Source organism: Hipposideros armiger, unplaced genomic scaffold (assembly GCF_001890085.2).
Source record: "Hipposideros armiger isolate ML-2016 unplaced genomic scaffold, ASM189008v1 scaffold_273, whole genome shotgun sequence".
Taxonomy (NCBI): domain Eukaryota; kingdom Metazoa; phylum Chordata; class Mammalia; order Chiroptera; family Hipposideridae; genus Hipposideros; species Hipposideros armiger.
Window position 1 is genome coordinate 1,915,124 of NW_017731623.1, and position 11,066 is coordinate 1,926,189.

Consider the following 11,066-nt stretch of genomic DNA (forward strand, 5'->3'; position numbering starts at 1 on the left):
CCTGCCATCAACCTAATCAAGCAGAGGCTTCAGTGGCCACATATGATAAAAAGTACAAATACGGAATTCGTCCAGAAAAGTCACTAAACGAAAAACAATAACTAACAGCAACAACAACACCCGCTGGGGAGGGGGGAATATGACTTCCAGAATTGCTATATTCTATTATTAAAAATATCCAGTTTTCAACAACAACAACAAAATTACAAGACATGCAAAGAAACAGAAACGTATGTTTTACACACAGTGGGGGAAGTAGCCAATAGAAACCTAGACAAAGATTTTAGAAGAGCTATAATAAACATGTTCAAGCAAAAGAAACCATGCATCAAAAATTACATGAAGGTATGACAAAAAATTGTTTCAACAAATAGAGGGTATCAGTAAAGTGATATTAAATAAAGAATAAAGATCTGATATAACCTAATCTTCCACCTTAGGAAACTAGCAAAAGAGGAGCAATCTAAAGGCAAAGCGAGCAGAAGGAAGGGAATGGTAAGACTTAGAACGGAAATAATAGTCGCTGTGTGTTATCTCCGAGAAAAGTGAGCCCGTGCAGAGACAGCCTCCTTCACAGGCCATGTGTCGGGCATTGATAGCTTATTCTGGAGCCAAGACTTGGAAGTGTCATGTTTCCATGGAGTATCACTGTCGCAAAGGCAATTGGACAAGTGAGGGGACAGACAGGTAATACGAGAGAAGCACCGGTGCTGTGCATTTCCTGTTCCCAGAGGCAAGGTCCAGGCTCCAAGCTCTGATCTGAGAGGGTCACGCCTCCGAAGGGTCCTCCTCCACCCCATCCCCAGCCACTTTCATTGTTGGCCATTGTAAGAGATGCTTTCCCAACCTCTCCAAAACCATCAAGCAAATGGCTGGATCAGCAGGCACAAGGAGACAGAAGACCCTTGGCAGAGAAGACGCTGGACCTGCAGCAGCAACAGCAAACGTTTAGAAGGATCCCAGGAACACATGGGATGGAGGGAGGGGCAAGGGGCTGGAGACGGCTCCAGCTCTGCACACTGAGGAAGGGGTCCTAGGCACGAGCAGTCCACTCTCCACACCCAGTCCCTGGGGGCATGATCCCGGGTCTCTCTGAACCAAGACTAAATAAGTATTTGTATGATTCACGGCCCAGGGACAAGATCTAGAATGGGATATGGACGGATGGAAATACCGAGCTGAAAGAAGTAGACTGAGAGGTAACATCTACCACCTGTTCAATATTAATTAACATTGTGACACGGTAGCCAAGAAAGTGAATACAATCTCAGGTAAAGCGTCTACAATGAGAGGGCATCTCACTCTGTCTAGTCTGTGTCAGCCAGAGCACACAGAACTAATTGTTTCAGTCTAAGTGCTACCATTTGAAGAGGGGACACAAACGACAAGATGCCAGGTACTGGGCCGGCCGAGTGGTGTGATGGTTAAGAACTGGCTTGGGACGCCAGAGGGCCCCGGTTCGGATCCCACATATGAGGGCCAGTGACGCTGCCCTCCACAGATAAGATGCTGAACAACAGCTCAACCTGGAGCTGGGCTGCTGTGAGTCGCAGGCGACAGCGTAGGCTGCAGCCCCTGTGGCAGTGGGTTGCCATGGGCTACCGTGTGTAGCCAGCAGCCAGTGTGAGCGGCCAGCAGCCGCAGTGAGTGGCTGTCCAGAAGCCAGCGACTGATGTGCCTCACCCGGGAAGAGCACAATGATGGTGCCAACTTGGGCCAGTGAAGCAACGTCCTCCACAACTAGACTGAAGACCAAAATAACAGCAACTTGTCTGTTCCCCTTCCCTAATTCCCCAGCACTGTTCCCACGCCCCCAATTCCCCAATAAAAAAAAAAAAAATTTAAAAAAAAAAAAAGATGCCAGGTACTGGAAGGAGATTAACACTGGCTCTGTGTCAAAGGACTGGGGTGGGGGGGCTCACTGGGAATTTAAGGAAATGTAGGAGGTACAGCTAGAGGAGAAAAATCTTGGCATGGGGATGTCAGAAGTAGAAATGAGACTGTATTCCAAAGATTTTAAGGCCTCTCTGAGGAAGAGGGTTAGATGTTATCTAGAACAATTACAGAAGACTGGACAGGAATGAAAGGTCACCAGGGCAAGAAGGCAGTTTTCAATTCCAAATCATAATGAGCTTTCCTCCCTAGAAATGTCCTCTTCCTTTTGATCAAATTTAGTCTCAACATTAATCAAAGGCCATTTAGAGAAGAAACCATTGTTTGCTATCCCCTTGGGTAACAGCTTAAGAAAGATTTCTAGGAAATTACTGATAATAAAGTCAGCAAAAGGGCCGGCTGAGTGGCACATTGGTTAAGAGCTGGCTTGGGACGCCAGCTCTGAGCAGCAGGGCCCTGGTTCCGATCCCACATGAGGGCCAGTGACACTGCACCCTCTACAGCTAAGATGGTGAACAACAGCTCGACCTGGAGCTGGGCTGCCATGAGTCGCCGGCGACAGTGTAGGCTGCAGTGGGGCTGCAGTGGGTCCCGTGAGCTACAGTGAATGGCTGGCAGCCAGCACGAGCTGCCAAGAGCCACTGTGAGCAGCCGTCCAGTGGCCGGCAAGCGACTGCCTCACCCGGGAAGAGCGCAGTGATAATACCAACATGGGCCAGTGAAGCGACGTCCTCCACAACTAGATTGAAGAACAAAAGGACAGCAACTTATCTGTTCCCTCCCCCAATTCCCCAACGCTGTTCTCCTCCCCCCAATTCCCCAATAAAATCTTTTATAAAAAATAAAAGTCAGCAAAAAATGGAAAGAGGAAGAGAAATATTCCCCAGGAATAGTCCTTTGCTATAAACCATCCATTTTTCTAATGACAAAAAAAACAAACAAAAAAGCAAAGATTTCTATTACATTTTTTTGTCCCTGAGTTCAAAAAGTCAGATGTGGCAATTAAATATAAAATGCTTTTCCAGCAAAAGTTATTAACGGGTAGAAGCTTTTACTAATTAGAACTTTTCAAGGACAGGATGAGGAACTGAGGGGTCAGCGGGCGAAGAAGAGGGTTCGGGGGAGGAGCCTGAGAAAAAGGCTGGGCTCAGGGGTCTCACGTCTATGCCGGCTCTGCCCCTCACTAGCCACATGATCAAATCCCTGGACCTTTCTGGACCCCTTTCTCCACCTGAAACTTGAGAAAGCTGGACCAGCTGATCGCTAAGGACTGTGCTAGCTCTAAATGTAGAATTCAGAGAGCGTTACCAAATAGAGGCTCGCTCCACACACCTTTCTGCATTCGTTTAACAATTAAATTGGACCAACACTGAGACAATTCCCATACTATCAACTATACAAGTATTTTAAGAGAGCAGATAAACCAGGGTAAAATTCTATATGAAAATGCTTACACACATATTCAAAATTGATGGCATAAGATCCAGTCTGCCAGCTAACGACACTGACCTGGAAGTAAAAAGGCAACCAAACCCTTTAGTTGAATAACTTCTTTTTAAGCTAAAAGTGATTCAGAGCTCATTTTGTCACCTGCACAAGGAGAAAAGAAATGCTTCTGAATATTTAAATATGCTGTTAAAATATTAAGCACCTCCTACAGGCAGTGGAAGTAATATATCTATTTAGTCGGTGTCATTCTCTCTCTGGGCACCACCTGCATCTAGTCATGACTGGCAAACTACGAGTTCACTGTCCTTTTAACAGAAGGGGGTCACAGGTCACAGTTCCCTCTCCCTTGCCCGGATCCAGTCAGCAGCAGCCAGGGGATGATGGTCAGGTGCCGACTGGACAGGCCCGAGACCTACTGCCTCCAGTTCCTTGCAGACCTGATCCTCTGTTTTTTCTATTTAAGCTCGAAACATTATTTTCTGTTTCTCAATTTTCAATAAACCCCTAAGTGAGGCCATTTCCCTTTTTAAAATTAAACTTATTGGGGCAACGTTTTCAATTAAATTTATTGGGGTAACTGGTTCCATTTCCCTTTTTCTGGTAGGAGAAATACAGAACGTATTCACTTTCAAACTCAGAGATGCCAATTTCTTTTTTTTTTCTTTTAAGTCAAACAACTAAAGCCTAAAAGGCTCTGATGGTGAACTTGACATGACAATGTTTCAGTAGCATTCAGGTAGTAGGGCCTGTCAGTTTCCGGTGGCTCTGAATTATGTCTCCTTATTGTTCTTTTACACGCACGTGCACACACACACACACACACATGCACGCAGAGAAAGTACCTGGTATGTACAGCTGTCTTTTCACCTCGGGATGTCTAATGCCACTTACTAGCTTGGGGACATGGGCAAATCACGTTAAGTCTTCAAACTGCAGTCTTATTGATGAAACAGGAACAAAAAGGTCTGGCTGAGTAAGTAATCTTTACATTCTTGTTTCTCGTGCTTGTTCGGAAGTCCTGCAGTTTTGTTATTAACTACACTTATTGACCAAATATGAAATCTGAATGCTTTCCAAAGCTGCAGCACACGACCACTGTCTCTCTACCCGGGGACAATGCCGTGACGTTGGGGATGAACGCACGAGCGGGCACTTTATGTTGTCACAATGACTGAGGGTGCTGCCGACATGAACCAGGAGCCAGGGACGCCATATGCTTTCCAAAGTCCTCCTCCAGAAAGAGCTGTGCCAACCGAAATGTCTCTATGCCCTCACTGAGAAACACTGGAAGATGTTTCAAAGATCACCCCCGAGACTGTAAGAACATGAGCATTAAAACATGACCTGGAGATGACAAACGCAGAGAATAAGGGCTGTGAGGTTCGTGACTCTAGCTGGGGAGAGGGGTTGTGTCAGGTCTGACTGCCCAGGGTCTTTCCTGCTCTACCATCTGTATTTTCACAAAACCCTGTCCACAGCTGTTATCACGAAGCCTGGATTGTAAGAGCTGGCTGTTGTGTCCCACTAGGTGACAACAGGATGCACTTTGGAAGAGAAAACGGACTGAACAGGTCTTAACAGGGACCCAGAGGGAACACCTACCTGGCACACTGGGCTTTCCTTCTGTCACTTCTTTTCAGGTAATCACTTCAAACAACCCACTTCTTTATGGGAACTACCCACGTAAGAATCAGCCAGTGCAAACACTGACCTGATCTGTCCCTGTAGCAATCTCAACTGGTACTTTTTGCCCTCCTGTTTCTTAGCACAATTTTCTTGATGTAAATTCTTAATACAGTGTCCCCAGTGAATGTATCTTAGTTACACAAAGGATATTAAACTCTTTTCCTGCACCTCGAATTCCCAGGGAGAGTGCAGTCATCAATGTGTGCCTGGGCCTTTAAGCCACAAAAGGGTATTTGACATACAAAAACCTTAGGTGTCTATCCAGGTTCCCTTAAGTCCCAAGGCAAGTTCTTGGGAACCAAATGTGTGTTTGGGGTTCTGGGGCCTGCTCGCCTGGGAGCTCCTCACGTAGGCGGGATGGCATCATGTCAGACCCTGTACTGCCCCCCCCCCTTTCCAGTCCTTCTCACAGAGGAGGGGTGGGGACAGACATCCTTGAGGCTAGTAACCTGGCTGAGGACAAGGGGAAGGAGTGGTACAGGCTCCACAGTAACCATGTGAGTTATATGACAATTGAAATGGCTGCATCCTCACCCCCACCAAATGCAGGGGTCTCAAGACTGAGTGAAGGGACACTGTGTGCGTTCTATTGGAATACCGGCCATTAACATTTAAAACGTCTTCTAACCCATTCACATGCGTGTCAATGCATGTAATTGCATTAGCCAATAATGCCATGCTACCCATAGCCAGCCCCCAAACTCAGAGTTGGCCAGAAAGCACTGCACTGGGCACAAACTTTACGGTAGGGGCCTGAATTGTGTGGGCTTGTGTTTAGCAGCACCTTTCACCTGTGAGTTAAGTCATTTTACAGGCCAAGAGACTCAAGTGAAAAGGAAGGGTTTATCCTTAGGCAGGTTTACCAAGGCACTACATAAGAATGTGTGTGTGTGTGTGTGTGTGTGCACACGTGCACGTAAATACGCATGTGGGGTATCTGTACATATATCTGTATATATTTCATTCACTTGTTCTTAAAAGTAGCAACCAATTAAAAACAAAACAAAAAAAACCCTAAATTCAATCATCATTCTTCACAAAAAATCCATTTCCCTTGCTTTGCTAAATCAATTCTTTTTTCTGTCTCAGTGACATAAGACTTTTCTGGAGCAGCTGGTCATGAAATCTGAGAACGGTGACTTCACCCAGGAGGCTCCACTACCTCCGTACACGGTCAAGTATCTCCCAACCCCAAGGCACCACTCCACTGCCACGAGGGAGTATCTTATAAATAAGTACAAATCTCTCTCCACCAACAAGCATGTGCTAGAGTCATCTCTCTGAATATACTTGTCTCCTACAACTTTCTCCACTATCTGCCTCCAAAAAAGGCTAAGATGACTGAGTTACTTACCACAATAGGAAGCTTTCCAAAAGCCACCTGTACAAGCATACCACTTCTTAGATTAACACTCTAGTTGTGCATAATTTAAAAAAACTGACCATGTAGGATAATGCTGTTTATTAAAAATATATTCAGGGAGAAGGAAGTCAGTGCATTTATGCAATTTTACATACACATCTGTAGTTTGAGGTTCCATTATTCCAACAGTTCATATAAATCACTGTTTCAGGTAAGAGAAAAAAATGCTTTACACAGGAGATCAGCAATTGGTTATAGGTTTGGTAATATGAGTAGGCTTGTTGTAAAAATAAAACCACCTCTTCCATTATTAAAGAATGTCTCCTTTATGCAGACAAGTCTTTATAGAGTTAAGAACTTTTTCTTGCATAAGAATTAACTTGAAGTTCTTGGAAAACAGCCAATCCTCCGTTTTTCTAGAAATATAAATGCTCTATTTTGTCTGGAATTAGTTTCTTTTGAGGTAACAAAGGAAGCGTTTTCAGTGATTTGTCACTAGGTTATCCTCTCCTGTGTATGCCAGCTTCTGCAATGTCAAACCTAAGACTCATACAAAAGCACTTCTCAGAAAATTAGAAATACAGAATATTACATTTCCAAACAACGTTCTCATTACAGTAGGGAAAAATGGGTCAAAAAAGCAAAGGCTAAGGTAAATAATTAAAGGCTCTATCATCTTGGCTAACGGAGAATGAACAGCAGCATCCAGAACACCCCTAAAGGATCTGGTTCCCAAATGCACAATGTCTTTCCCCAGCAAGCCTACTTCCTTAACCACTTTTTTTCCTTAGGATACCGGTGACATTCCCATTTCCTGGGCTCAGAGCACTGACAGGAACGGGAAGCACAGCCTTAAGACCTCATGAACCAGAGAAAGACAAACCTCCAATTCGCTGGCGATAATCGTTGCTGTGGAAAATTAAGACTTGGGTCTAATTTCTTGGATGCAGAGGCGGGGGCTTTGCCCCTTGACCTACAGGGCACCCTCGGGAAGCACAGGAAGTAGCCGGTCAGTCGGCAGCTGCACATCTCAAGAGGACAGCCACACGCAGGAAAGAGGGCTTTGGGTACCGCCCTGTTTATAGACTGCTTCGGTTAAAGATTTCTGTCACTACGAACATAGGCAACCAGAGCAGGAGAACACGAAGAGAGAAATCTGTATCCCTATGAGTGGCTGTGCGCAAGGTTGCTGCTGGATTTGGCTAAGGCATCTAGGGCTCTCTCCATGTCTGTTCCCGATGAGACTACCTAGAGCTTACAATTCCTTTTTTGTTGTTTTTGGAGGGGGGTGCTGGGAGGAGGGAATTACATGTAACTGCCTTTCCCTCCTTCCTAAAAGGAAATAGGTATGTTCTCATATACAAAGCAGATCAGATCAGTAACTGTCTAAATGACACCACCACACGCTGGGTAGCTGTGACCAACATCTGACTGACACAGCTCAGCAAAATTAAAGAAAATCTCAAGTCACTACCCAACTGTCTACATGTGTAAAGCATCCTTAGAAATTGGTGCTTGTTGATAGGATTACTAAGCAAATAAATTTAAGGCATAACTGGAAGAACAGCAAATGAAGTTAATACTTTTTCCCTACGATGAAATATTAAGGCCTCTGCCAAGAGAGATTGCTTCAACATGGGAAGTCTTCCTGCCCCTAACTTAAGCAAGGGTCCTACTGAGGAAGGGAGTAGGCTAAAGGCTGAAAGTGTTTAAACAGGTAACTACTGACTCCGGAACACCCAAGCTCCAGAGTTGGATTCAAAACCATCAAATGTGCTCATTAGACGCTGAGTCAATGAGGCCAAATCTGCCAGGGCCACAACATGGATAAAATGTCAAATACAGGTATTTTAATATGAAACATTACTTTGTTTATACACGTCTAAATTTTAACAATAGAACCTTGTAAAAAAAACAAAAACCAAAATGCTATGTTCACACAAAAATCTTTGTGCTTAGTTTGTAAAAAGGTATCCGAACAGTTGAAACAAATCGGTTCATTCTTTAACACTAATTCCGCTTGATGAAACTGCTCATCTCCTATCCTCTGTTAGAACTGCACAAGCGCAACTCCCTTGTCACAGCCTCTGCAGGGACCAGGGAGGGAGACACACCCCGAGCCCCCCACAGCTCTGTCACACTTGCTGGGGTCACTGCCACGTGGCGAAGAGCAACCCCTGTAGGGAGGCTGCACGTAAGGCCATTTATGTGTGAAATGACAAAGTAATCTAAGTAAAACAAACCACTACGTTCCTTTCCGGTAGTGGGATGGGGAACAAAAGAGCTTCTACAGCAATTAAATAAGACTTTGAAACAGTCAAACAAAGAAAATTGATTTCTCAAAGTTCAATATAAAAACAATTCGCTCATCTCTCATTTTCGAAAGAATGAATTATGGAAATTCTCTCCAATTTATGCAACAGGCTTAATTTTGAACCTTAGGAAGGAAGGAGTCTCCTCCCATTTTCTCTCCACATTTTATGTTCTTCAAGTTACTGTTATAAATTCTTTGAGTAGTGAAATCAACCATGACGCAGAATCATGGAGACGGAATGATTTACTGGCATTGAAATACATCTACACAATTGAAAGTTATGCATACAGCACAGAACTATAAACAAAAAGGTGAAGCAAACATTATTTATTTTCAGGTAAAAACATTAACCTGATGATTATTGCAGATTTGAGAAATCAGCACATGAAACAACTGGACAGAGAGAGCATTGCTTACAGGTACTTTCATCTGTGTGGGGACAAAAGCTGTGCTGGGAGGAGGGGGAGAGGCTGGAAGAAAGAAAGACTGTAACAGAAACCGAAAACAAGAACATGGGAGAAAAAAGAAATTCTTTCGCTCAAAGAGGGCATGAAAACTGCTCGTTTTGTTAAAACTTGACATCAACTCAAAACGTTCTGGCCATGGAAGCATCCACAGCGCCAGCCCAGGCTGCAGGCTTTGTGACCTACACTAGAGAAGTCAATGAGCTTTCCTTGCCTCTGCCTAGGGGCTGCTGTTGCTGGGATCGTCATGTAAACAGTCCCAGTGTGTCACTGGTAAAAGCCAGTAATACCCTACAACTATGTTAAAACTAAGCTCTAAGAAAAGTCTACCTAGTTACAAAGGCTGAATTATTGACAATATATGTCAACTCACTGACTTTTAAATTATGTCTTTGAGAGAGAACATGGACAACAAAAGCCCACGGCTAATGTAACAACTGTGTCATATACCAAAAAAAAAAAAAAGAAAAAGAATAAACTGTGTGAACTGCACAAACAATACATGAATGGGGAGAGAAAATCAGAGGGAAGTGAAAAGCACAGAGAGCTAACCTACTAAACTGGATTTGTCAAATACGCGTGAGCTTTAATTTCTGTACTTATGTACAAGAGTTGTCTTTGGAGGAAACAAAACTGCAGACTTTGCTAGATGGATACACACAGCCCAGAATTAAACTGCACAGCGACATTTATTGTTTCAGCCTGGAAAAACATCCCTTTTTTTAAATTTCACACAGCAAAGCAAGTTAAAAACTTCACTCATCAAATAAATGATAATTTAAACAAGAACTTGCTAAAGAAACCTCATCACAACAACATTTTAGGGCCTGATCACTTTAAGTCCATGGGGCCATTAATGAATATCAACCAAGTGTCTCTTTTATAATCTGCAAGCCATTTTTCCTACAACAAGAAGGTGTAACATGTTTCCTTGACTCAGGTGATAACATTTAGAAAAAAAATCATGGTTTTTTTCTTTTGCTGTAACAGGCAGACACTGCGTTTCTTGGTGTGATCAGGAAAGATGGAACGACTGCTGCCCTTCTCTTGCTGCTATCAACAGTTTTCCCCGCATTATCTCAATGTTTGAGTAGTCCGGCAACTTCAGATAGTTCACACAAGTCATTACGGAGGGCAAGAAGTCATCTGGGTTTTCTGTTGACTCAAATGTCTTCCGGACAATTGTCAAAGGTGGATTCAAACTCCGGAAGCCTGATTTAGAGGGAAGAAAGAGACCGAGGAACTCAGTAATTTGACAGGATGCACAGCAGCCAGCTCAGAGAACCCTTTCTCATCCGTGAGCAGAATCAGGCTGGAACCACAAGTGTCCCCTTTTCTATGCTGCTACCATCAGAAAACATGACACTGCTCTGCTGTCCAATATTACCACACACGCAAGGTATGTTTTCTTCCTTGGCAATTAGATCTACACACTCAATACACATTTAGTGCATGGAACCTGGTATCCGCTTTATTTACCATAAAAAGTCATTGTATAAATAACATGGAGGCACACAGTTCCTTATGTCTTCTGACTTGCAGAACGGAGTACCAGTTCATACCTAATGTGAGTATATCAGGACTCATTTCTGAACAATCAGACTTCGGAATGCCTTCTCAGCTACGAGCTTATAATGTACAAATGTCTGAGAATTTGGATATTACCTACAAAAGCAGCATTACATGTGTTAATAATCCTACTTCAATGTGTTTAAGACAATCCTGATGAATTTCCCTGACAGTGAGATCTCTTAACATATTACAAAACAAATCGAAAACTTGGAACCATTATGGTATTGGCATAACTAAGAGGCACTATCATCAAATAAATATCCTACAATTGACGCTGAAGTTTCTCTCTCTCCCTATCCCTCCCTCCCTCCCTCCCTCCCTCTCT

The 11,066-nt window shown here is 43.6% G+C and overlaps 1 protein-coding gene across 12 annotated transcripts in view; it reads right to left on the reverse strand.

Moving 5' to 3' along the window:
• Nucleotides 1-8,219: 8,219 nt before the first annotated feature.
• TRIP12 (thyroid hormone receptor interactor 12) overlaps nucleotides 8,220-11,066 on the reverse strand; it is a 139,647-nt gene continuing 136,800 nt past the window's right edge. For 9 of the 12 annotated variants that reach the window (XM_019657065.1, XM_019657075.1, XM_019657064.1 and 6 more), the window contains one exon: nucleotides 8,931-10,381. In XM_019657065.1, coding sequence (XP_019512610.1) covers nucleotides 10,185-10,381 — 197 coding nt within the window. In that variant the 3' untranslated portion in view covers nucleotides 8,931-10,184. Of the gene's footprint in view, nucleotides 10,382-11,066 lie in introns of all 12 variants that reach the window. The other 3 variants (XM_019657070.1, XM_019657067.1, XM_019657073.1) reach the window with 1 other exon arrangement.